We start from the raw sequence: 27738 nt of genomic DNA, 5'->3' as shown, positions 1-27738 counted from the left end.
AATAGTATATTGAACTTTTTTAAAAAATTTGGACGGTTTGAGCAATAAACCTATCTTTCGGATGGGAAGATTGCGAATTACGGAAATTAATTTTTGAGTTTTAATATAGGATTTATAGATGAACAATATTCTTAAAGGAACATTGCTGTTTTTTTTGTTAATTTCTAAGAAAGAAAAAAAAAGTAATCTTTAAAATGTGATTCAAATATTTTAAGAGAAAAAAATTCGGGTTGGGAAATGGGTGATTCCTAAAATGATCAACAAAAAAAAAAAAGAAATAGAAAAACAGGAATTATACGTTTTTTTTGAAAACATTGAAAGAGACACTTCACAAGCGTTGAAATTTAGCTTTAAAGTTGTTATTTGTAACCATTTCTGGATCTTTCATAAATTAACTTAAAAATCATGATCGATTCAAAAATTATGCTTTAAAAAAAGTGATTTAGTAATTCAAAATATTTAAAAATTTTGACTAGAAAATGCGATCAATTTATTTGATAATTCAAAATAGGGATGAATCATCCAAAAGGATGAAAATCCCAGCAAATAAAATGATAATTCAAAATAATGTATAGAGGAAAGTCGGGTAAGACGGACACTTTCAATATTTCTAAAATTACAATGTTTTGCACACATCTAATGATAGGAATATGTTCGCTTTAGTGTATCAACACTTTCGAGACCCTTTGTTTATTCAAATCAAGCAAGACCTCAGATTAGTAAACAAAACAGACAAAAACTGTGATTTGATTTGAAATTCCTTTATTTGAAAGGGTGTCGTGCGCTATTCCGATTAAGCACCCTTCAAAACTTTGAAGATCCCTTATTTGATCTTATTTTCTCTCCTCACACAATTTCTTAAATTTCAACTGTTTTGAAAGGTGGAGTGTTTATTGGGCTTTTCTTTAACCATCCGGAGGAAAAACAACGAATTTTGGTCAAAGGGATTGAGCAACAAACGTTCTAAAAAAATTGTTGCTAAGGCGGGTAAGACGGACACCTCAAGGTCGGGTAAAACGAACACATAAGTTTCTCCAGGTATCAAATACTTCATCGGTTTGATTCTTCATATGACTTCAAAAGACCTTAGCAAGAGCAATTGTCGATCAAAAAGCACTCAGCTTCTCAAACAGGCTTTAAAAAGTGTTAAAAGAGAATCGCCTATAAAATACGGAATTCCGGAAATAACACTGATTCGCTTCTGGGTTCGAACCAGTTTGTTCCATTTTGGCTTTAAAACGTTCTTAAATACTTAACTTACAAAAATATGTAGTTTTACAGCAATTTTTCAGACAAAATGTACCTTTTCTATGCGATATCCGTTTTACCCGACCATTTTTGAAAAGTGTAATTTGCAAGCATATTTTAGATTGCTATAAAAACAGCCTTGTTGAAGGAAATATTCTATTTCTAATGGTTAATGCGATAGCAAACTATCTAAACTGCTCATCTGCACGAAAACTGCGATGAAAAAAGCAATATCTTATTTTCTGTTGCGATTCTTCCTTAGGGTGTCCGTTAGACTGCTGCGAAAAATGATTTTTTGCTCCCATATGTTTTTTCGATGCCTTTTGGGTCATTAAGCATCACTGTAAAATTTGAGATGATTTGGTTGATTCCTGAGTTAGCGCAACGCGTTTCAATTTTGTATGGAAAATTTGTATGGAAGAAAAAAATTTTGCACATTAAATCATCCAGAAATTTCAAATAAGCTTGTAATGAAGCCGATCTTCAATTTTTGTTTTGACTATTCTTAAGTTTCATTTTTTTTCTAACATGACAAGCAGCTAAGAATTTCATGAAAAAAGTTATAACCATTTCAAAATAAAAATTCTGAATCCATTGAAAAGTATTCAAAAATGGCAGACTTTGTTGCTAGAGCTGTTAATAATTTCATGAAATGTTTCGGCAAAGACTATATAAATCAATAAATTCTCTGGCAATGCAAAGCAGTTTTTTGAGATTTTTTATTTCCATCCTGCTGTTAATCCGCTTTCAAATAAGCAGTCAAAAACGATAAAATTAAAAAAAAAAGATTTTGAACACAAAAATTTTATAGAACATTGAATATCTTTTCTAGAGAACAATTTAGGTTTGTACTTTGTTCTTATGAAATGTACTGCAAGAATCAAGGAATATTTTTCATTCAAAGTTATATTTTTTGAAACTTTCAGAACATCTCTGGCGGTTTTTGAATGAAAAATTCTGTTTTCCCTTACAAATTTCCATACAAAATTAAAACTCGTTGCGCTAATTCAGGACTGGATGGATCACTTCCAAAATTTGTATTGCTATTTATGGCAGCAAAAATAACCAAAAAAAGTTACGGGAGGTGTCAAAACTTAAGAATTTGAAATTTCCATACAAAGCTTGCAGCGGTCTAGTGTCCGTCTTACCCGACTTTCCCCTACTGAAATTCCATTATTTTGAATTGGAAAAGTAAACAACTAGAAAACTTCTCTGACTTTTATCGCAGAGGTCAAAAATACACGTGGTCCTAGAAAAAGTTGATAATGAATTGAAAAATTTTATCTTAAAAAAATAAAATGGTTTAACGTATTGGCAAATAAGTGTCGAATTTTCTGGAATGATTTTTACCTATTTAATGAAGTTTTTTGGTGGCCCTGTATAATTTATCAAAATCCTTATACATGTTGAAATTGAATTGAGCGTTAAGAAAAACAAGAAACACAAAATGGAATTGAGGCTGGAATTTGAATTCTCGAAGAATATTTTAAATAAGGTTTTAAATTTGAAATGAAAATTTGAAATTTTTTCCTAATAATGATTGGCTACAAATTCTGAACTAGTCTGGTTACACTTTTTAATAAAAACCCATTCTAAAGACGAGGTTGGGTTTTTTTGTATCAAAGTTTGAGTTTCAATAAAAAAGTTAATTGAATTGCATAACCGAAATTTACTATTAAAATAAGTATCAATTTGGAAACGTCATAGTTTCTTAAAATGAAATGTCATAGGCTTGGAATGACATTGTGCTGAATTCCGCCGGAGGCGGACTAATTTTCTGACATTCACACTTATTATTAAATACTTTTTTGAATCAATTATATTAACATTACAATGATAAACTCATTTCTTGAACTAACAATTTTACATGAAAAAAACCTCTATAACCCCCTCCGTTCGCACGGCTTTTGCGCCCCCTTGGTTTATAGCGATTATAGTCTCTTTAGAATACTCGTTTAACTTTTTCCGAAGCAAGTTTTAAGGCCTACGTTGTATGAGGGATGTGTGAAAATTGCAAAAACTACACAACTTTATTAAAGGTGTCGAATCACTGTTTTGAAGTTTAATAGTAATTTTCAAATGATTTGTTTTAAAATATCATGTTTTCAATTTTCATTATCACTGAAGGTTGCAAACATATAAAAACAAAAAAAAATGCATTGGAAAGGGCAACTTTCTTAACATTTATGGACATATAGTTTTATTTGTATGCATTAGGTTTTTTTATATTTATAATAACTGAGCTAAACAAGTAAAACACTGTGTTTTCTTCACGGAAACTCTGCATTTTTCACAAATTTTTTTGAGGAATTTTGATATTTTTTTGCAAAACAACTCGCAAATACCAACTTTAGTCTGCTGAGGATTAAACGTTACAGGATTTGACCGCCGGAACTTGGTTTACATTAATTGTTTACACAAGTTTCGTTAGATTCTGAATTCATAAATGATGGGTTTTGAAAGAAACAATACAAAATTATGATTAGAGATGTACCGAATACCGCAAAAAAACCGTTAAGTCGAATATTCGGCTCACCGAAAAGTTGAGCTAGGTATTCGGCCTAATATGCCGAATATTTATTTTTTAAATTTTTAACAAAAACATACTTGTAAAATTTTTCAACTGATGATGGATAATTTATAAAATATCCAAAAGTAATGTTGAAAAAGCTTTAAAATAACCAAAAACTTATGGTTTCAGTAAAACATTTTAAGTGTACCCGTGTATTTTTCACTTTAAATAGGATTATATATCGATTATACTTCTTGATATATCCAGACGTGTCCATAAACCAAATAAAGAATTCGAGAAATCTAACCGGGATGGACACATATTTTTTAAACTTTCCGGATTTTACCCGGGTTTATTCAGATTTATTGCTAAATCAAATAAAAAACTGAAATGTCTCTTTGAAAATATTAAAATTTTGCGTTACACAACGATTGTTTAGAGTAAATTTATTCGTTAGATACGATTTGAACACTGCTGTTGTGATTCGATGAAAACTTTAAATTTCAAGTAGTTTTATTTCTTTTCCTTTTGTATGTTTGAGAATGATGCCTAGTTTCTGTTCAGATTTTCCTTTTTTAATACAAGTTTTTCAAATAATCGTTCAGATTCGGCCCAGCCGTGTGGATGCGTGTCGTAGAAAGTATTGTATGCTTAAGGTTAAAGATCGTCGTTCCTTTTGGCAACTATTTTTAAGACGTCTAGCAAAAATAAGACATTCATCTAATTCGATATAGAAAAAAGCAAATTCAAATAGCTTGACACCTGTTTTGAAATGTTTTGCCCAGATTTCACTGGAACCTAATCTCTTTTGTGATAAACGTATCTGATGTCAAGCTAATGGTGATATTTTGAAAATTTAAGAGATCTCTACTTAAAAAAGTTCTGATGAATTACACATCTGGTTGGAAATAATCGACTAAAAAACATAAGGGGCATTAAGATAGCAGAAATAAAAGAAAAATGAATTTATTGTTTTGTTTTGTATTGAAAATTCAACAGAATATTCGACCGAATATTCGGCCAAATATTCGTTTGGCCGAATAGTTGAAAAGGTCACTATTCGGTATTCGGCCGTTCGCCGAATACCACTATTCGGTACATCTCTAATTATTATGTTTTCTATTGTATCGTAAATGTCTCGGGAATGCCTATTTTAATTCAGAAAAACAGGCAGGATGAAACACTGTATAATCAACACAATGTTGACAAAATTTTGAATATCATATCATTCGGATCGTGATACCTAACCAAAACTGTGCCCCATTTTCAAATGATCTATGTTTAAGTAAACGAGTCAAGAGTATTCCAGACTAATTGAAGCGTGTCTAATTGATCAATTCAAACACGTGTTGACAATTGATCAACCTTTAATTTCGCTATCGCTATTGGTTATCAACATCGTTCCTTGCAAAATGTTAACACATTTTATCGCCAGCAATTGGAACCGATTGTATAACCCGGCAGAGATGGCTGAGATGACTGGTGGTAATCAATAGTTAACGTAAGAGATGATCGATTCTGCTATTTTCTGTAAGAAGCCATCAACAGCTCCAAGTGCGTTCCGAATGAACGATTCTGGGCTCCAATAAAACCCGACATCATCCACACTAACAAGTCGCTATAACTTAGAGCAGCGGCTAGCCGACCTTGTCATATTTTAGTTCGACTTGGGGTAGTTGTTTTGATCAAACTGCGCTGAACCGCTTCCAGTTCTACTTTAGCGATGTCTACAGAGACGGTATGGCCGGTGTCTGACTGAAGGTTCTTGAACTGCTTGGCGCGCGGTTTTGAAGCGCTTCACGCAAATCAGTTTTCCTAGCTCGATTTGATTAGACCTGGCGGCGGAAAAAAAAACTTGTAAAACATGCCGGCTGTTAATTGGCAACCGATTTACATAAACGTTAATTGAGACGTTACAAACTGAACAACGGCTTCTGGAAGTCTGTTTCTGGTTTTGAACCAGATCTGGATCCTAAATGAAACAGTTGAGCAACACGTATTCAGATTAGAGGATTAGAAAACCTTAGTTCTTGTTGATAAATTTTGATTTCTGTAGGGAAACTTTTGAAAGAAAAAAATAATAATGTCATATGCCACAATGACCTGAACCAAAAACCAGAACGAGACCAACTTTCCCACCAATCGGACCGCAATCACGACCAAAGTTGATTAATCACTGATCCGCTGCTAACCTTCACTTTGGCTGCATTTACATAATATACCGACATGTATCACGGGAAATCTGTTGCAACCATATGGATGTCAGGCTGATTGAATTTGTCAACTTAATTATGTCAATATAAATTTAAAAAATACCTGCAATGTGGCAAGGGTTCAGTTTTGATTCACCGACTTGCAGTTAGTCCAATTTCTGGCGTCCCCATTCTACGGTTGCCGGCAACCCGACCGGTATTATTGTGCAACAAGGTTCCAGTCAGCTCGAAACGGTCCATTCGAAATGTGTGTGTGGTACACTATGGACGGAGACCGATATGGGTGGCTTTTCGTATCTACTAAGCTAATTGAAATGTTGCTTTCTTTGCTATGACATCTTGCCGGTTGCAGATTTTGTTTCGTACGGGTTTCGTATTAATGCAATTCTTTTCAGATGTTCCTAACATTCCAAGTTGATGGTTGAATTTTCGGAAAACTGCCTTTTAAGCATATTTATGAAAGACTACCCATAATATTTTTTACAGGATCTTCACATGCTCTTCAAAATTAGTGTAGGAATAGCTTGGAAAACCCAATTCTACAAAATTCAGTTTATCTATACTGGGTTTGTGGGCATTGCCATAGAGAAAGCAATAAAAAGTCCAAAAGCTGGGCCAGGGAAGGGTACTCTATTACGCTTGACGGCTCAGAATTTTTGTTTGCAATACATCTAAACACAATTGAAGTATAGACAAAAAAAATTATTTTTTTGTTTCGATTATAGTGGTTTTAACATCTTTATGTCATTCACGACTTATATCAACGATGCAATTGGCGGACAGTCATTGAAAAACTTACACGGTAACGGTACAACTGTGATCGATGTTTGCTCTTGGGCTCGAATTCACGGACATCGGTTCAGGAAGAAACGGACTTGCCAACTGAGCTATATCACAAGCCCACAAAAAAAATATGAAAACATCTATTACTGCATATCATTGGAAAAATGCTGTTCGAAAGCGGCAGGCTTGAAGATTTATCCATCCAAGTATCAAGAAATCGTGAAAGCTCTTAGTTTATCCAAGAAAGATCTTCAAATGTTGTCAGGGCTCGTTGCACTGTAAAAGCAAATATCACATGAAAAATTGGAAAAAACAATCTCTGATGAGGGTTGTTTCTGCAGAATGGAGAAGGAATCGTCGGAGTATTTTCTATGTGAATGTCCTTCTCTTATATTGAAACGGATTAAAATATTCGAGTTGAAAGATCCTCCCAAAGTTATTCAAATGGTCTTCAGAAGATGGACAGCTTCATTAGAACTGTGAAAACGCCGTCAAAATATGTCGCCGCTTTTCACCTTCACCAAAAGGTAAATTTCATAACCGAACCATCTTTCGACGAATAACCGTAATCCGGGGTGAGATTGATCACTTTCTTCAATATTTGTCGATTATTTTTTCTGTTAAGGGAAATGTGGCATGCTTCATATTCTTAAAACCAGTTATGGACAGACTACTTGAAATTTGATTCAAAAATCGATTTCGTCTCTGTTTGGAATTTGATGCTGTGGGGTAACATTGATCAGTCTCTATTCTGACGGTTTTAACGAGTTTTCATGATCATAAAGGATACAAAACACGTTCTTAATTTGTGTGTTTCTTGATTTAGATCCCTTCACGGTCCAAAAAAAAAAAACATTGCGATCCTTAATGTATTTAGGCCGAACAACAATAAAAATCGAAAAATGAACAATGATGCTGCATAAATTAAGGGGCTAAACTTTTTAACATTACCAAAACACTTTTAACTACAAAGACAAATGAAAGTTTGTTCATTCAATTCCCTAGGCCCTCGCCCTTTTATTTTTTCCTTCAAACTTAATCATTCGATAGAGTTTCTAGCTTTACTGGCAAACTCTTTAAAATGTCCCTTTTTTACATATCAACAATTTTCCTCAAATCACAACACAAACTACTTGAAAAAAACATTTCTAAAAGAAAAAAAATCTCACATGAACCAATCTGTTTGCTTGTTACCGCTTTAATTTCTTATGGAAGGGTGTTTGTGATTGCGAGCCTTCGAAAAAAAGATATTTAAAGATTTTGAAATTACATTTTTACTTACATTCAAATTTTAAAAAGCGATCTAAGTTTTTCCCAATTTGAAATTCTTATAGGTTTTTAAACGTAGAAAAAAGTTTGGACAATTCTAGACCAATTGATTGATGATTATCTGGAAAATTTCATGCTGATCAAAATTACCTTTGTGATCAATGTTAACCGCTTTTACGGTACCTAATTATGATTAAATACACAAAAACTTATCACAAAATGCCATATAAAACATTAAAACATGATTCACTATCTCATATAATCTGATTTAAAATCCAACTAAAATTTAAATGGTTAAATGGACTACGTTTAAGAAGCAAAAAAAAAACATTGCAAAGCCACAAAATTCGGGGACGTGCATCCGTTTTTAAGCCATTGATTCTCGGCAATCCAAAATTTGAACACTTTCTATATTTTTTTTCAGCAATCGTTCTCTGTTCAATTTAATGCTTAATATAGTCATAATGGAACGGAATGATGAAATTCTCCACTTTCCAAGTCACCCTTGAAGGATTTCTGCTCTGTACAGCGCTGGGGGAACGTCCGCGTCGTTTTTTGACGATCACACTTAACGATCAATAACACGAGAATTTGGTAGTTAGATTGCTTTAACGTTTTAAAGCATTTGTATCACTTAAGGGGGGAATAGGGTCTAACGGGTAAAAAAAAACACCATTTTCACGAATTTTTTTAGAGCTATCGTTCAAACAAATGTATTCAATTTTTTTTTGTATTATACAAAGCATTGTTAAAAGAACATTTAGTATTTTTTTCGTAGAAAAATATTGAAAAATGAGCCGGTGACGGAGCACTTTCGAGGATGCCTTTTAGAAAACAGGATTTGCGGTGGACACTGTATCTCAGCACAGAATCATCTGAAGTCAAAAATCAGAGCAGAATATTTTTAATAGATGTTCTTCTGGACCCCAACGATTTTATTTAACTTAACAAAAATTATGAAATTTTTGTGGCTGTTTGAAGTAAAAACTACGATTTTTCACGAAAAAATCCGCCATTTTTTATCTGTAAAATCTCCCCAAAGTACAAAAAATAAGAAAATTTTTGGGGTTTGGTATTTTATATGTAGAAAATATGTTCCAAATTTGAAAAGAATCGGTGAAGAAGTTTTCAAATGACGATGTCCACTGACTTTAAAAATGTGCTTTCGAGAAAAAACGCGATTGAAGTTTCTGCTCTAAAAATTAAACAAGCCATTTTTTTTCAACTCATAAAGAACGTTCCATGCAGCAATTTCGTTGTCTTCGGCTTCTTTTTTTTCAAGTCTCTGTCTTATTCTGGCTTCTTTACTCTGCATTTTGACGCCAAGATTATCGCCAAGATTATCGCCAAGATTATCGCCGAGATCGGCGCCGAATTCTTGCAGTATTAGATAAGAGGAGATAAAGCCCTATAATTTCTACAGTTTTGCTTCGATTGACTTGAAAATTTGACACAACATAACATGTTTTACAATTTAAAAAAAAGTGATTTTTTGAAAGTGTTAGACCCTATTCCCCCCTTAAATACCAAAAATCTAAATTTTTAGCTGACGAAGAAAAAAAAAACTCGCCCGTTGCAATCAACTCATGACATACTCCTCCTTTCAAAAATATTATGTTTTCAGAACAAAAAATTCATAATTGAAAAACAAAGGCAAACTTAATAAAAAAAATAATCAAACATCGACATGAAAAATTGATTTGAAAAAAAAACATAACTTTTAGTTTTAGTACATTTATTTGAAAATTAAAACAAAATATGGAGATGCAAAAGATTTTTTTTAAATATAAGTAGAAATAGTAGAAGTAGTTTTACAATAAATAAAAACTTTTTACCTTTTTAAAAACTTGTCTATAAAGTTTAATTGTTATCTCAAGGGAGTAGAAATTTTGGTGCTTCAATGAGTGATTTCGAAAACTTAGCTATTGAATCATTTGTCGGAATTGGTCTATCACCTCTTGTTTCGGTGAAAAGATGTTTATATGTTAAGAAAAAAAATTGATGATATTTTTTTTTCAGAGATACAATTATCTAAAGAAGTTAAATTCTACAATTTTCAAAAATCTGGAAAGATATAATTACCCGTATTTCTGACATTAAAAAGAAAGTTTTTTGTCATTTGACAAATCTGTTGAAGCCTGCATAAAGATTTGATTTTTGCTTTAAGAAATATCTAATATTTAAAATTTGTTGTGCATATTCGTCAAAACTCCCGTATTTAACAGTATCGGGAAAAGTAAACAAAAAGAAATATAGGTACATCCGTACATCTATAACTTTTTTCAAAAAAGTCAAAATTACTTGCGGCCTTGGCGAAAGTTGATAATTGATTGAAAATCTTTTTTATTATTATTATTTAAGGCATTGTTCTAAAGTTTTGGCAAAAAAAATGCTGAAATTTCTCTTATGATTTTTACCTATTTTCAAAAGTTGCATATATGGATTCTAGCCAGCCAAAATAAGCATCTAAATGCTATGCGCTGTGAACAATAGGGAATTGTGTGGCTTTATGAAATTTATTAAAATCCTTTTGAATGTAGAGCTGAGCATTTAGGAACAACCTGTCACCTATCACATGGCTACCAACTAGTTGATGTGTTGGATTAGTATTCGATTAATACATTTTGAAATAAAAACTGTTGGTTTCAAATTCTGAACTTGTTTAGTTACACTTTTCAATAGAAATCTATACTAAAGACGAAGTAGGGGTTTGGACTATTAAGATTTGAGTTGCTATATGTACAAAAGGTTTATTGACATGCAAATCGAAATTTGCAATTCAAATTAGTTTCAACTCGTGAACGTCATTTATTAGGGTTGTAAGATGAAATTTTTTAGGCCTAGAGTGATGTAGGACTAAATTCAGCCAGAAGGCAGCCAATTTTCTGCCATTTTTAGTACAACTTATTTTTAAACTCATTTTGGGATCAAGTAATTTTCCGTTGCTCCGGTAAATTCATTTCTTGACTTTAAAATTTTACACAAAATAATCTCAATTGGGGGGGTTTGACCCCTAAATCCCTCCTCCCCCCATTTTAAATGGTTAACTTTTCTGGTTTTCTCATCGCATTTTTTTATATCGGAAATTAGTCCTTCAGGAAAGATTAGGTTGTGCAGGATTTAATCCGGGGAGTAGTAGGAGAGAGGCGGCCAAATGCGCATACTAATAAGAAGATAATTTTTTGACGTAGAATTACGTCTTACGGCAACACTATAGGGGGGCAAATTGAAATTCGCGAACGGATCTCGCGTCACGAAAAACTCCTCTTTCAAAGACATCTTTCTTAAAAGACATACCAAGCGTGCTCAACGTTGATTGGCTATTCGAAAGTGAAAGAAAACTAGGACGCCCCGCCCCTTCCTGAGTTTTGGTTTTTTACCAGCCTACGAAAAATATAAAAGAAGGGGTCGACTGACGGTTTATTTCATTTTGTCTGAGAAATTCAAACCTGGCACATGAGCAGAGCAGAGCAGAGATGACCAACAGCGGCGGGAGCAAGTAGTGATAGCTCAGGTCACCCGCGACACCAATCACCCATTCACACCAATAAACACACACACACACACACACACACACACACACACACACACACACACACACACACACACACACACACACACACACACACACACACACACACACACACACACACACACACACACACACACACACACACACACACACACACACACACACACACACACACACACACACACACACACACACACACACACACACACACACACACACACACACACACACACACACACACACACTTCCCATCAACACCGTCCATCGCCATGCAACACACACCTCCCATCACTACCCATGGAACACCACCCGCCCACCGCAGCTATCCCATCCACCTATCGCACACCACCACCCACCCATCTTTTTCTCACGCCCATGGCTCACCACCACCCGCCCATCCATGCAACTGGCCAATCGCACACCACCCACCCATCGCACTCCATTACCACCTACTCACTCATCGCACACAACCAACACCCACCAACCCATCGCACACACACACCACCCACCCACAAATCGCACCCAACCACAACCCATCGCACACAACCACCATCCACCCACCCACCCATCGCACACAACCACCATCCACCCACCCACCCATCGCACACAACCACCATCCACCCACCCAACCATCGCACACAACCACCATCCAACCACCCAACCATCGCACACAACCACCATACACACACCCACCCATCGCACACCACCACCATCCACCCACCTATCGCACACAACCACCATACACACACCCACCCATCGCACACCACCACCATCCACCCACCTATCCCACATCACCACCACCCACCCATCCAGACCACTATACCACCCACCCACAATACAAAAGTCAAGACTATCTCTTTTTAAGATTTTGGCCCTGAAAAGGGCCGTTTAATCAAGTTTGATTATAAGAAAACATAGTTTATCCAACGAATGCTCCGGCATCCTAGGTAAAACCAACATTTTTAGCTAGTGATTGCTATGTGATCTGAAGGGAAATAAAAACAAGATACTGATTCCAACGAGACGCATGAGGCTAAACAGTTTGAAAGCTTTTGCACTGAGTCAAGCGTTTAGATCAAAGCAGTCGTTGTAAGCTCTTCTCGCAAGCGTTTGATACAAAGCTCGTGTGTTGATCACATTATTTGCATAACTGCCGGGCGCAATCATTTCGACGGCATTTGCCTTGTTTCTGCTTATACTAATATTTAATTCGTCTTTTGTTATGCAGTTGAAAAAGCTGCATACTATCTTATGGGTCGTTTTAGACCATTATTAGGTATTAAACGACAATTTAGGGAAGAATGACTTTTCTTGAAGATCAATTCCTTTAAAAAAAATTTGACATACTTTATTCTAGAATGCTAATTTAAGACGAAAAGCAAATTGACGCACAAAGACATTGTAATTCTACGTGAACTTCTCGGTCGTTTCTTATAAACAACCTCTGCAACTTTTTTTCAACGAACTCTAGTTATATCATAAATAATATTGATTTTTCAAAGTACGGACCTCAACCTCAACTCAATTAGACTTTTTCCAATTTTTCCAGTCGATTTGACAAGTGTATTGAGAAAGCCATCTTTAAATAGAATGAATACGAACTTGATTATTTTATAATCATTGTACCTCTTCAAATTAAAAAATTTGCTACAAAAATTCGTTTCTCTGAGAGATTAGTCAGTACCAAACCGGTTCTAGTTGTATTCTACTACCCAATTGTAATATCGTTTTAGTTTTTCAATATTGATATACCAAAATACAGAGCACGTTGCCAATTAAAATATATTTAGATTTGGTTTAGTTTTCATAAATATAGCTTTTCTATTCAAGCTTAGTAAAAATAGCAAATTGGAAAAATTTACAGAGTAAACTTTCTACATTTTACATAATTTGCAAAAGTTTTTAAATTTTGATGGAAGAACGAAGTTTTTGAAATAGAATTCAAGTTGGGAATAATTGAAGTTGTTGTAAAGTTTTAATTATGATGTTGATATGATTCGGTGATTTTTTCAACGATTTTTATACCATTTTGATACGATCTTACTATCTTTCGAAGGCTATCCAAACTTTTCAATACTAAAACTAGAGTTCGCTTGAATGCTCTTCATACAAATGATATCTAGCCACCAAAACCCAATCGGAAAGCTTTGAAAATGGGTGATAGAAATTACAGATATTGTGTTAAATGCCCTACAATTTAGATAAATTAAAAATTGTAATCGTTTTTGTATTCAGTGACGATTTTTTTTTGTAAAATTATAGAGGCCCTCAGAGCCAAAGGGGTAAAGTGTAAAAAGGGTCTATTTTGAGTAAATAATGTTTTAAATCATATTTGTTTTTTTCAGATTTTTTAAGTTATAATCCCATACCTTTACGTTCGAAAGAAAATTGCAAACGTTCGATAAATGTACGGAAAATGGTCAAACACAACAATTGAAAAGCGTGTTTTCCCAAATAAGGTTTCATATACTTTTACCCTTTTGACTTATATCAATTCAAATAGATTTTCAAATCTTTGTTTTGAATTTACTTAGTGTAGGTTCAGATATATTTGTCCAAATGATATATGCAGACCGAGAAAACGTTCAATTCTTAGAACATGGTTTTTTTTCCAAAAAGAGCTTCGCGGGCCACAAAAAGTTGGTCACGGGCCACATGTGACTCGCGGACCATGGTTTGGCCACCTATGACTTAGAAGGTTAATGATATTTCATATTCATGAAACTGGATTGGTACCATAAAATGGTGCCAATGGGGTTTGTCGAAGACTGTAAAGAGACCAATGCACACTGGGGTTTTTGCATAAAAAGCGTACCTTTTTCGTTTTCAAGCACCCTTCGCGAGATAAATTCTTGTTAACAATCATTTCTTATGAAGAAAAATGCAGGGAACCGAATGGACTAAATTCATTTTTAGATCACATTACTCTGAAAGCCTTATTTCACTTGATTTACCCTAAGTTTTTCATGAATAACTGGATAAAGGAGAATGGGTAATTGTACACGGATGAGCAATATACGGCTCGAAAGATCTTGACGAGACAAGAAAAACTTACTATGGGATCAAGCGCGGAACAACCAAATCGCAGAAAGAATACTATGATATGACAGAGATTCGATCCCATAATCATTGGCATAGCAGCATTGAGTTCTATCTACTGTGTCATAGCCGCTGGCGTTTGATATTTAATTTGCGATAACACTTTAAGTTTACACTGAGATAAACATGGTTAAAATGTATTTCCAAGGAAAATTACCAATTTTTTATATTTTTTTCTACAATATTTGTATAAATTTGACAAAGATGTTAACAAATGGAGCAAAATCACTTATTTAACTTTTTTTATTGCATTTACGCATCAGTACGATGAACATGTGGCTTTTCGATGAAAAATGAAAGGGTTCTTCTTTGAAGGGTCAGTCGAATGTGTTGTTTTGTTTTAGGAATGAACAAACTTTTGATTTTTTTCTCGAGTTAAAAAAATAACGCCTCTGGGATAATTCCACACACAAATCAATCTTTTTTACAGAAAAAGCCTTATACAACTAACGAATGCTTCAAAATAGATATTTGTCGCCCAAGAAAAAAAGGGTTCGCATTTTGATTTGATTAAAGTGCTTATTTAGAAGACACCGCTTACGTATACCTATACTCTATCTTTTCAATTAAACAAGTTATTATGTCAAAATCATGGAAAAATGACACGTGCTAGTATCTGATACTGTATTATAAATAAAAGCGCAATATATGATGAGCACCTTTGTTAAAGACACCGTTTGTCTAAATGTTATAGTTTCTGCGTTTGATTAAATTTGGTCTCGCTAAATTTCCGTTCTGGACCACTGTACAATGCTCGAATAAACATAATTGATAGATTCAATCGTTCTGAACTATTGGGAAGTCTCTCTAGAATTAACGTGTTTTGCTCCCGTTTGTCACGTCCTTGTATTCAATTAGCGTCAACAGCTGCACTTTACCCCTGGCTTCGTGATGATCGACCGGGCTCAATATGATTTGTGCCCGCTAATTAACGATGTTGTTTTGCTGTTGCGATTAACTTAATTAAATTTTGCTTAAATAGTTTATATCCTACGGAACGAAGCGCCACCGGAAATGTGACCGCCATATGTGCGTCCTCCTGATCAATTAACCCCACATATGCACAAACCATTATTCCCAGTCAGATTATTAAACTTTTACGAACTAATCAGAAATCCAATTTTACATTTCAGAATCATAAGAGAGTGGCTGAAATGTCCCGCCGTTCCAATCTGCTGCCGGTGGCAACCGTAATCAGCTGCCTGTTGGTCACGGTCACGCACGGAAATTCACCCTTTACGAGCCATCGACGAACTTCCAGCAATTTCACCGGTCATGGTTCCTTCTCACCGGCATCCTCTTCTTATTCGTCGGCGTCATCGTCCTCCCACACGGTTCTGGCCAACCCATATGTGGCACCCGGTGGACTGATGGCACTCGGGGGGTCTCCCGGTCAGCAGAGGGCTGCAGCCAAGGAAGATTTCGCCACCAGCCTCGGCAAGGATGCGTTCGATGTGATCTACCAGTGGAAAATCATCGACTTCCTGTATCCGAGCTTACAGGCCCGTAACAACGCCATCCGGACCAAGTAAGTTACATTTTAATGACTTTTTGGTGATATATTTATGAGCTTGGTAACGGTTTATTATTAATTTCTGCAAGGCTTCGTCTCGTGATTGACTTTATGTACTACTAAGACGCCACCTGCTGGTGAATAGCTTAGTTAATCAGCGAGCAAGTGATGTCTGAATTTGCTGACCAAGGCTAGATAGGAGCAAAGACGATTTCATTTCCAGTGAGTAATCTGTTCTGTTGGTGACATTGCGAAGTAGAAGTTTCTTCGTTGAGTTAAACCCGAAGCCGACAGAAAAGTTGTATATTGGATTTGTTGTTATTTCTGAAGTTTCACATGCTGCTCAAAGATGAGTTGCAAACGACTGAAACGAAAACAACTTAATCTAATTTAAAAGATGTAGGTATGTATATTGGAATCACACTTTCACCTTTATATCCAATTATAATATACTATCTACTAGTAAAGAATGTTAGAAAAAACACACAAGATATATCTATACATGTTAAAAACATTTGATTTTCCATTATTTTTCAACATCATTGAAAGTAAAAATACTGATTCAGAGATCAAGTATCGAAAGCTTCAAATCGTTGCTAGGGATTTAAGTGACGAAATCATTATTTTAAGATTAGAATACCAATCGATTCTTCAAATTTCAGTCTACAGTTGGTGCATTATTCAAATTTTCAACCCCTTTATTGATTGAAATAATGCTGCTTGAATCTGAAAAATATTTCAAAAATATAGCACCTTTAAAACTTTGATGAACGTTTTTCCTGTAACTATTTATCATTTGGGCATTTATCTCTCTCTGATTCTAAACGCCTCAACTAAAAAAAAAACGATTTTTCAATTTTCATAAAACCTGGAGTATCTGTCATGTCATATTGTTTATTGGAATTTTTTGGTCAACGTTTCTTCTACGTAATCCTGTGGTCTGTAACTTGCAATGAACCATTGATTTTAATAAAAACATATAAAATTTAACGGGATTCTCAAGGATCAACCTGAACTTTCATCCCTTGATCTACAAATTTAAGCTAGGCGTCGTTTACGATAAGAGAATATTTTTGTGAACTTTTGTGACTCCTGAATTGTGGACATTTCATCATTTGTACGCTTCATGTATAAGGTTTAACCACCACCTAAACTTTCGCAATCTTATTTTTGGATTTCTTCTAAATACGAAAAATCTCGATTTTTGAAAATGTTGGAAAAATTACGGATACAACAGTTTTTTAAAGATATGTTCTGTTTAAAAAAAACTTTTTCTTCAATGTGTTGAATCCAGTTCTTTTCGATTTTCTAAGGACAACACGCATCATTAGTCGTAGAATTACTGAAATGTTTGCTTCTTTTTGCGTGCTTTTGTATTTTTATCACTTGCTCTTAATTTACACTGTGAAAAGCGAAACTCAATAACTCGTTTTTTGTGACCAATTTAAACATTCTTAGTTTATTTGCGATTATCCTAATTCGAGTTTTTTTTTCAGAAAAAATGACAGAGTGATCACTGAAGTTCAATTTTTGATTTCCCGCATTTTTCCCGACATTTTAGAGCATGATCTCACAAAATTTCCGATTCTCAAAAACAAACAAAAATCACAAAAGGTCGACTTTACTGTATTCTATCTTCAATAAGGGGTTTAATTTTTTTTTTTTTTTTAATAAACCCAAAAATCAGCACCGGTCCAAATTTAGCACATCTTTATATCTAGCTCACAAGAAAACCAATATTCAAATAAAAACATCTATAAAAAAGCCAAACCAAAATGAGATATGCAAAGTTTTGAACTAAACACAAATGATACCGGTTTGGGCAATTTATAAGGATTAGTGTAAGCGGTGACAATATCAAAGAAAATTAGTAATTTTCAATCTGAAACAAATTAAAGTTTTTAATGAATAGAGATATTTGAAACAATGTGGAAAGAATTTATTTTATCATAAATTCTGTACTAATGAAAAGGTTTATATCAAACTTATTCAAATAAACGGCACATTTCTTATTAAGAAATCTTCACAACCGCAAATAAGTAAATTAGAATCACAAAGAAGTTAATTTTTGAATCTAATGTGCAATCATGATTCATGTGTATTATTTATTTCCAAAATCTTTGAATGTATTTTATTAACTTTGTAAAACCCACGAGTATGCAACTGTACAAAAGGCGTATGACGAACATCTTTTAGATTTAATCTTTTTTTGGTCAGATTTAAGTGTTTTTTTTGATCAAATTTAAGCATTCAGATGCATTAAAGCTTTCAACTTCAATTTTATAAAGGCAAAAAAAGCTTAAAAACTTCAAAAAAAAAAAAAAGCTTCAAAACGAGATTCACTAACAGGTAGCAAAAACATGCTGGTCGTACGTTTTATACCGTAATCGTGACAAATCTGGTAAAACCCTATGCTTTTCAAGGAAGTAGATTCATTTTCAAGACGTTAATCAGTTCAAAACTATTTTGTGAATTTAAATAAAAAGTTTAGAAACGTTGCTGGTGAACTGGCAACAAAACACAGACTTCCAACAATCCAGTACTTCACTTTTCGTTGTCGGAAATCTTTCGGAAGTTGGAAGTCCGCTTGAATCTACCCAAAATAAGCTCAAGTCTGAAAGATGTTTAACATACGCGTTGTGTAAAGTTGCAAACTCGTGTGTTCTCCTCGTTGATTTTATTCCACGAGTACGGAACTTTGTAAAACGTGTTTGACGAACATCTTTAAGTTTCTTTTGGTCAGATTTAAGATTTTTTTAATCAGATTTAAGCTTTTCAGATGTTTTAAAGCTTTTATCTCCAATGCTACCGCGGCAAAATAAAGCTTAAACATCTTTAAAAAAAAGCTTAAAAACGGAATTCACTAACACTTAGCAAAAATATGCTGGTCAAACGATTTATAGAGTAATCGTTTCAAATTGCATTTTCATACTTCTGTTTTATCCATACAATCACAATTATACCTAAATTATCATTTCTGTCTCCTTAATGTTTGATCTGAAAATAATTCTTGAGTTTTTATTTTATACCGGAGGACGAATGGTCGAAATTTGACCAGACAGAATGAAACGCCATCAGCATTTTTTTTTTTGAGAAACTTTAGTTGAATGTACGAATCATTCCTACAAGAAACCTCCGTCAATCATATTTGCTTTTTGGATCTTGTAGATGAGATTCTAATTCTGTTGTTTCAAAATTTTTTCATGATGATGGTGATCAATTCGGCCTGGTCAAACCCAACCAACTTTTCGTTAAAAAGTACACTAAGGTTTTAAATTCTAAAACAAATTAGATGACAAGCCCCTAAACTAGTAACTACCGTCAACTGGGGCAACATGCAACAATTTTCAACTTCAATAGCTTCTAAAAAACTTATGTTCACAGTTAATCGTATCCTTTATGCATCAAAAGTTTTAAGGATGCTGGGACATCAAATTGGCGTAGTTAAAAAAATTATTGGTTTCTTCAGTTATTTTTAATTTTCTAAAAACCCTTCTTAGAAAATGGGGTAACTTGCAACAAACTTTGTTTTTAATGAAAAATTTTATGAACACGTACGAAAATTCATAATTTTTAATATATTTGCGATGTCTTAAAGACAATTACGCATGACAACACCAATTGCAGTAGTGTTTGGGTCTGTAAAAAAAAAATTTCACATTTTTTCTGAAATTAAGGATGCTGCATACATTCAGGGGTTAAATAATACTACGAAAAATTCTAAAAGCTGAAATCATAAAAATAAATGTTTGGATGAATGAAATTCAAATGTTTACAAACGCGTGATTCAAAACATTCATATTCCAACACTTGGAAACGAGATTTACAAGGTATTTCTTTGTTTGCATTTTGTTGCATTTAAACCCAGACAATATTAAAAATATTCATTTAAAAAAATTGGGTGATTGTTCGAAACATATTTTTACACCAACAATGTTGGTATAATATGAGGAAACCTGTAAAAAGTTTGTAGGTAATTTTATCAAGCCGATCCGTCATACTGGGTAAAGTTTTTTTCGGTATCAAAAAATGTTAAAATTTGTACATTTATTACTCGATTTTTCAAATTTTACATAAAAATAAAAAACTTAAGACAACTAGCTTAAGATGCGAGAAATTATGTCGTCATCATTTTGTTATCATTAAAAGATAACTTTATTACAATACATTGTAAGCGTCAGATAACACTTCCGTCGAGGTTTCTGAGATTTGTCGCGAGTAGCAGTAGGTTTCAGCATTATATCGCAGTGATTGTGACTATGTGCAAAGTTTTTCCCCAAAAAAAGCCTTCAATGCGCCGACAGCGCCACAAGTCACAAGCCTCCGCACACATCAAGCTTCAGCACTCCACAATCAGAGGGCCAACCGTAGTAGCCGAAGCTGTTGGTAACCAAGCCAAACGACAGCGACGCCCCGACGCAAAGACGAGCGCGAAGAGAGCAACGACCTGACCGCTCGGGTCAATGCCGGTCAAAGGCGGCTTCCTGGTGCTGGCTCACTTCTGTATTAACCACAGACGTGTGGAAAGCTAAAACGCTATACTTAGCTAAAAACCCAGTATCAGTTAGTGTGAAAAGCCAGACACCAGGTAAGCCAAGAAGCCGCCGAACCGCCATTTTGGGTATCGCCAGAATATGCCCGCTTATGAATCCGTTGTTCCATCATAGGACCCCTTGGTTTTCGGCAAGAATTCCGGAACTGCTACGTGGCTTCGGAAACAAGACGGACGAAGGTGTTTGGTCGATTCCGATTCCCGAACCCATCGGATCGACAACCTCCCCGTTGAAGCAGCAGACGTCCTACAAGCCCGTGGTCCACAAGCTTCCAACCCGGCTGACCTACTACCAACCCAACGAAGCCAACAGCCTTCAGCTTAGCAGCAACACCAGGGCATTGCCCTCCAGGTTTGGCCTAAACTTAAGAACGTGGGAGTAAGGGAGGTGTGTGCAAATAGCAAAAATATAAATTATTGAGAAGTGCAACTTTTGGGGTTTTTTCTGTGGATGTAGTGGCATTCCCTGCGATTTTGGTTTTGTGTAAGCGTGCCGCCCTGAGGCCGAACAAAGGGAGTCCCATAAACGCCGGTGGGAGTGGTAGGTTCATACTTACATATTTAAATATGTAAGTATGAACCTACCACTCCCACCGGCGTTTATGGGACTCCCTTTGTTCGGCCTCAGGGCGGCACGCTTACACAAAACCAAAATCGCAGGGAATGCCACTACATCCACAGAAAAAACCCCAAAAGTTGCACTTCTCAATAATTTATATTTTTGCTATTTGCACACACCTCCCTTACTCCCACGTTCTTAAGTTTAGGCCAAACCTGGAGGGCAATGCCCTGGTGTTGCTGCTAAGCTGAAGGCTGTTGGCTTCGTTGGGTTGGTAGTAGGTCAGCCGGGTTGGAAGCTTGTGGACCACGGGCTTGTAGGACGTCTGCTGCTTCAACGGGGAGGTTGTCGATCCGATGGGTTCGGGAATCGGAATCGACCAAACACCTTCGTCCGTCTTGTTTCCGAAGCCACGTAGCAGTTCCGGAATTCTTGCCGAAAACCAAGGGGTCCTATGATGGAACAACGGATTCATAAGCGGGCATATTCTGGCGATACCCAAAATGGCGGTTCGGCGGCTTCTTGGCTTACCTGGTGTCTGGCTTTTCACACTAACTGATACTGGGTTTTTAGCTAAGTATAGCGTTTTAGCTTTCCACACGTCTGTGGTTAATACAGAAGTGAGCCAGCACCAGGAAGCCGCCTTTGACCGGCATTGACCCGAGCGGTCAGGTCGTTGCTCTCTTCGCGCTCGTCTTTGCGTCGGGGCGTCGCTGTCGTTTGGCTTGGTTACCAACAGCTTCGGCTACTACGGTTGGCCCTCTGATTGTGGAGTGCTGAAGCTTGATGTGTGCGGAGGCTTGTGACTTGTGGCGCTGTCGGCGCATTGAAGGCTTTTTTTGGGGAAAAACTTTGCACATAGTCACAATCACTGCGATATAATGCTGAAACCTACTGCTACTCGCGACAAATCTCAGAAACCTCGACGGAAGTGTTATCTGACGCTTACAACATGAAATTAAAAATTGATTCAATGTAGTGTTATATAAATGTTGCATCGAACCCCGCTGTTGCATGATGCCCCGTTTGACGGTATGCTACGCATTTATTGAAAGTTTATTCATTTAAAATACCTATTTACTTCTTTTTTTTAACATATTCATTTATGAAGATTCAACGATTCAATAGACATCTTAAAAGTAAACGACGAATCTCTGATTTCACTTCATATGCAGATATCGACCCGTAGTCGAAGTTCCAATTTCTAATGCTTTTTAATAACACAAATAACAAGTTTATTTCATTTATTTGCTTAGTCAGTTAATGTTTGGAATTTTGGCTAAGAGATTCCGTTACTTAAACAAAAAAGAAGATGCAATCTGAACGCAGATAAATCTAAACGGAAAACTCTATTGTTAACATCAACTTTTTCGGTAGCAACTGGACTGAAGTTTACATTTTACATCAGTTTTGAGTTGCTCGAAATTTAGAGTATAATTTTTGAGAACATGGTTTGGGTGTTGGTTTTACAATTTTTAGTTTTATACTGAAGCATTGAATGCACTAAAATATATAATATAGTGAAAAATTCCCGATTTCTTTTAGGAATCCCAGACTTTTTACCGATGGATTTCAAATCCCGACTTTTTCCCGGTTTTCCCGAATAATCAGGGAATCCAAAAAATCGTTATCCTACGATAGAACATCCGTAAGCGAGATTTTCATCCGAAAGAATACTACACTAGCGCTTATCAAAGTAAATGGCTAGAAAAAACACTCTCTGTGCGTTTTTTCTTTCGATCGCTTCCAGTTTTGTCGGAGAATATTCTCAGAACTAGAACTGACCGAGAGAAAATAATTTCGGACAAGTTATCTTCATCGGCATTGGAAAGGGATGAGAAGTCATCGCGTTCTCATATTTATCGCTAAGTGTTACACAAGTGATAAACCATTCATCATTATCAGATCTGCTCGAATGAGGGGCCACCCTGAACCAGAAGTTGAGAAATCGAGCAATCTTTCGAAATCTAAAACAGGTCCAAAACGAACTTAACATCAATTTGGCTTCGGATTGTTTGATCTGCAGGAAAACACCAAAATCAAAAAACCATATTAATAAAAATCTAATCCGGATTACCTACGATCTGTTATACTTGCAAGATAAGCTGAAATGAAATTGCTCTATTCCGGCTTCCTTCGGATGTTTTCGAATCATAACCGTTGATTTTTTTTTCAATCTGACTTTTTATGTAAGTCATGATTTATATTAGTCATACGCCATGTAGTTGCGCTGGAAAGTTAATTACGACGGTAACAAATCATATCATTGCCGCTCGCGTTCAAATCTTATGTCAATAACGGTGAAATATCGAAAACTTATTATTGTAGCGAATGCTGATTTTTGGATGTGGGTACCCGGTACCAGTATTCAGATATCAGATGTGAGGGTCCGAGACGTGGCCGAGGAGTCATGAACCCGAACTGCGGATGCGACCGGAGGAAGTGCGATTGACAACTCGCTATGGGTTTCGGGACCTTCTCGAGCCCGACTCGTAAAACGAATAATTGCGCTAAGTGATGACTATCTACAAGTCAATACTTTGAGATTTGTGCCGACACGCGTTCCGGGGAATGTCACGCCCAATTGCGCCAAGTAGTGACTGAAGTCAACACGTGGATGGAAAGGTGTCAGGCACAAACGGTGTCAGCTGAAGATAGAGGTGTCGGAGGAGCCTGGGTTCGAACAGTGGCTCAGGGGGTCTAGTTCCTGACTCGCGTGTCTGAGCAGAGAAAGTGCGATCTACAAGTTAATTTGTGTCTTTGGACCTACAGGACCAAATTTATAGAACGAGTAGTTACGTTCAAACTGTGGATCCATTTCAACAGGATGTGATCATTCGTTAGAGGAGAGGTCGTGCATCAAGTCGGGTTGAATTGAGGTCGTTGCTGATAAGTGGATTCTCATGACTGAAATGCCATTCCAAATCAGCACGATAAGAGGATTCGTAACGAGTATTTCCTTGGGGCGCACTAGCGCGATTAGACTTCCCACTATTAAAGGATAGTATATTGAACAGTTCGAAGTGGAAATTAAGGTCTGTGGCCCAGGTGGACTTTATGGCGTAGAGGGTAGAATCTTACTTGAAGTATTGCACCGATGGACCCAGAGTAGCAAACTAGGGGGACGTGGTGTTTTGCCGTGCCTTGAAATGCGATCCTTAAAATAGATTTACCACCTAGGTTAACTAGCAAGAATCATTTCATGTTCACAGCAAGGATCTGGGTCTGAAGTTATATCTACAATCAGGTCTGATGCAATATCTTCAACAATAGCTTTGCTTGATTTTTTTTGTCCCATTTTCCTAAACATTCTTTATTATCCTTATTTCAGGGCTTTCATTCCGGAGAACAATCTTCCACTGGGTGTGGATCGCTTCCGAAACCGCATCTTCATCACCACTCCCCGATGGAATCCAGGTGTACCCGCAACTCTCTCCTATCTGCCGCTTCCAGTCCAGGACCCCAGCCTACCTCTAATCCCTTATCCAGACTGGAGTTTCCACACCACCCCTCAGAACCCGGACTGTAGCAAGCTGGTGTCCGTTTATCGAATCTTCGTGGACGACTGTGAACGGCTTTGGGTTGTGGACGCCGGAGTCATCGATACCCTCACCAACCTGCAGCAGATCTGTCCACCCAAAATCGTGGCCTTCAATCTGGAAACGGACGAGCAACTGTTCTCCTACGAACTGCCCCCGGAACAGGTCAAACAGGACTCGCTACACACCAACATTGTGGTGGACATCCGCGACGGCCAGTGTGCCGATGCCTTCGCCTATGTGGCCGATGTTTGGCGCTACGGAATCACCGTGTTCAGCCTGCGGGAGTTCAAGAGCTGGCGCACTACCAACTACCTCTATAATCCGAATCCACTTGCGAGCGACTACAACTACAAGGAGCTGAACTTCCAGTGGTCCGATGGAGTTTTCGGGATGTCCCTGTCGCCGGTTCATCGAAACGGAGATCGAATGGTGTTCTACCATCCCATGTCCAGTTTTATGGTAGGTTTAACAGTCATTCATTGAACGCAATGAGGTTTTGAACGAAAATTTTCTCTCGTAGGAATTCCAAGTTCCAGCTTCAGTGCTCCAAAACGAAACCATCTGGCAAGGATTTGGGCTGGCCAAGGCATTCCAACCGGTCGGAAGTCGAGGCAAGGCAGGTCAATCTTCCACTTCCGGAGTGGCTCGTAACAACGTTCAGTTCTTCACCCTGGTCCAGCAAAGTGGTGTCGGATGCTGGGATCTGGCCAAGCCATACAACCGCTTCAATCTGGGAGTGCTGGAGAAGGACCAGGAAAAGCTGACCTTCCCCAACGACCTGAAGGTGGACAAGGAACCGAAACAGTCCATCTGGGTTATCAGCAACAAGCTGCCGGTGTTCCTGTACTCGCAGCTGGACTACTCGGAGGTCAACTTCCGGGTGCTGAATACGGATGTGGCGGCCGCGATCAAGAATACGGTTTGCGAGCCACGATCCCCACCGAATCTGGCCTTCAACCGGGATCCGGAACAGTGTGAACCGTGATGGTAGTTTTGTAGATTGTTGTCCGTTGAATGTTTCCTTAATAATTGTGTATTAATTGCAATAGATAGGTAGGTAAGTGTTTTTAAACCGATATACTCAATAAACTGAGCCACCCGTGATTATTATGTACTTAGTATTATGGTCTAAAAAATGAAAAAAATAAAATGGTAGATTCTTCCAATACATACTTTTTTCACAATCAGAAAAATCCCTAAATAGACTATTACCGGTCTCATTTAATTTTTGATGACATGAAATACGACAAAAAGAATTGAAAGGCTGTATAAATCGTTCTTACCTACTCTAACTGAAAAACAAGAGTTGCAATGTCTTATAGAACCCGAATTTCTTGTGGAAAATTGCGCCTTAATGTATGCTATTGATTAATGAAGTCGGTTTTTTGTAACATATAAATTAAGTTTTTCGATTTTCAGGGAAAGATCGATCTTCAAGGTCGATTCAGATGAACGGTTGAAAGATCGATCCACCTTAAGAATTAGAGCTTGAGAATGGATCTTAGAGAGATCTATTAATACAAGGGGAAGCTATTTCTTTTCTAAATAAAGCAAAAAAGGACCCTAAGTGTTGAAGATTTATTAACCTTCTGGAATTCTGGATGCTAGATAAAGATCACAAATTCAGATTTAAGATTCAGATCCTGATCTATAAGATTCTAGATTCAGATTCTAGATTCAGATTCTAGATTCAGATTCTAGATTCAGATTCTAGATTCAGATTCTAGATTCAGATTCTAGATTCAGATTCTAGATTCAGATTCTAGATTCAGATTCTAGATTCAGATTCTAGATTCAGATTCTAGATTCAGATTCTAGATTCAGATTCTAGATTCAGATTCTAGATTCAGATTCTAGATTCAGATTCTAGATTCAGATTCTAGATTCAGATTCTAGATTCAGATTCTAGATTCAGATTCTAGATTCAGATTCTAGATTCAGATTCTAGATTCAGATTCTAGATTCAGATTCTAGATTCGCATTTTAGATACAGATTCTCGATTGAGATTCTAGATTGAGATTCTTGGTTCAGATTTTTGATCAGGTTCTAGATTCTAGGTTCAAATCGTTAGATAAATTTCTGGGCATCAAAATTTAACTAAACTGAACTTTACTGCAAATTTAACGAAGAGGATGTTTATCTTTTTTTTGTCTATTGATTGAATCAGCCTGGCGCCGGAAATCGTGCCCAGTTTTTCGGAGAAGTAAAATCGTCTTAGACTGGATTTTTTTTTATTCTATTTCTTCATGACGCTAACTGCTTCAATAACCAAACGTGCCGGGCATCGTGATGCGAGGAACGTGCCAGGGTGACTGGACCAATAGATGATAAATTTCTTGTTATTTTTGGAACAACTTTTACACAATGGTGGAATAGTTCGGTTAAGTGTTGACTCGAGTACCCTAGGCTAGTTGATCTTGAGCACTGATTGTAGCAAACGGTGGTCGTGTGAAAGCTTTTCGAATTCTACGGGGCAAAATGTACGTTCTTGACTTCTTTTCCATTTGGCATGATGAATTCGTAAGTTTTCTCACGATTATTTCACACCCCGGCTCATTAATAGATTATGGTTTAAATTCGTTCCAGTTATGATGAATAATTGATTCAAAGCGCACATGGGTGTGGATTTTTGGATTCCTTAAACCGAGAGCTTAAAATGTAGGAATAACGATTTTTTCCATTTTCTCACTGCATAGGATTATCTTAAAATGAAGTCGAAAATTTGAAAGTTCTGAAGGTCAACCTAGAAATGCTATCTCAGGTCGAATTAGTGGACAGATGCCAAGAATTCAGTCGCCGTTCGTCTGTTTCTTTGATACTGGGAGAGAAAGAGCTGAAAACAACTTTCGTTTCATGATTACTTTTTATCTAAACGGATGATGATTTTTGTTTCAAAATTCGAAAATGGAGATTCA

General features: G+C 36.4%; 2 protein-coding genes across 4 annotated transcripts in view; one reads left to right on the top strand and one right to left on the bottom strand.

Annotated features, from left to right (window-relative positions):
• LOC129750962 (protein yellow-like) overlaps window positions 1–25972 on the top strand; it is a 28473-nt gene extending 2501 nt beyond the window's left edge. Inside the window, exons 2-4 of the mRNA XM_055746184.1 lie at window positions 15790–16184; window positions 24612–25281; window positions 25343–25972. Of these exons, the coding sequence (XP_055602159.1) occupies window positions 15811–16184; window positions 24612–25281; window positions 25343–25807 (1509 nt within the window). The 5' untranslated portion in view covers window positions 15790–15810 and the 3' untranslated portion in view covers window positions 25808–25972. The remainder of the gene's footprint in view (window positions 1–15789; window positions 16185–24611; window positions 25282–25342) is intronic.
• Window positions 1–27738, bottom strand: part of LOC129750963 (opsin, ultraviolet-sensitive) — a 422334-nt gene that overhangs the window by 162082 nt on the left and 232514 nt on the right. The window lies entirely within an intron of this gene.

Source organism: Uranotaenia lowii, chromosome 3 (assembly GCF_029784155.1).
Source record: "Uranotaenia lowii strain MFRU-FL chromosome 3, ASM2978415v1, whole genome shotgun sequence".
NCBI classification, from domain to species: Eukaryota; Metazoa; Arthropoda; class Insecta; order Diptera; family Culicidae; genus Uranotaenia; species Uranotaenia lowii.
Note: the sequence above shows the minus strand (reverse complement) of the source record. Positions and strands in the feature narration are given on the sequence as shown.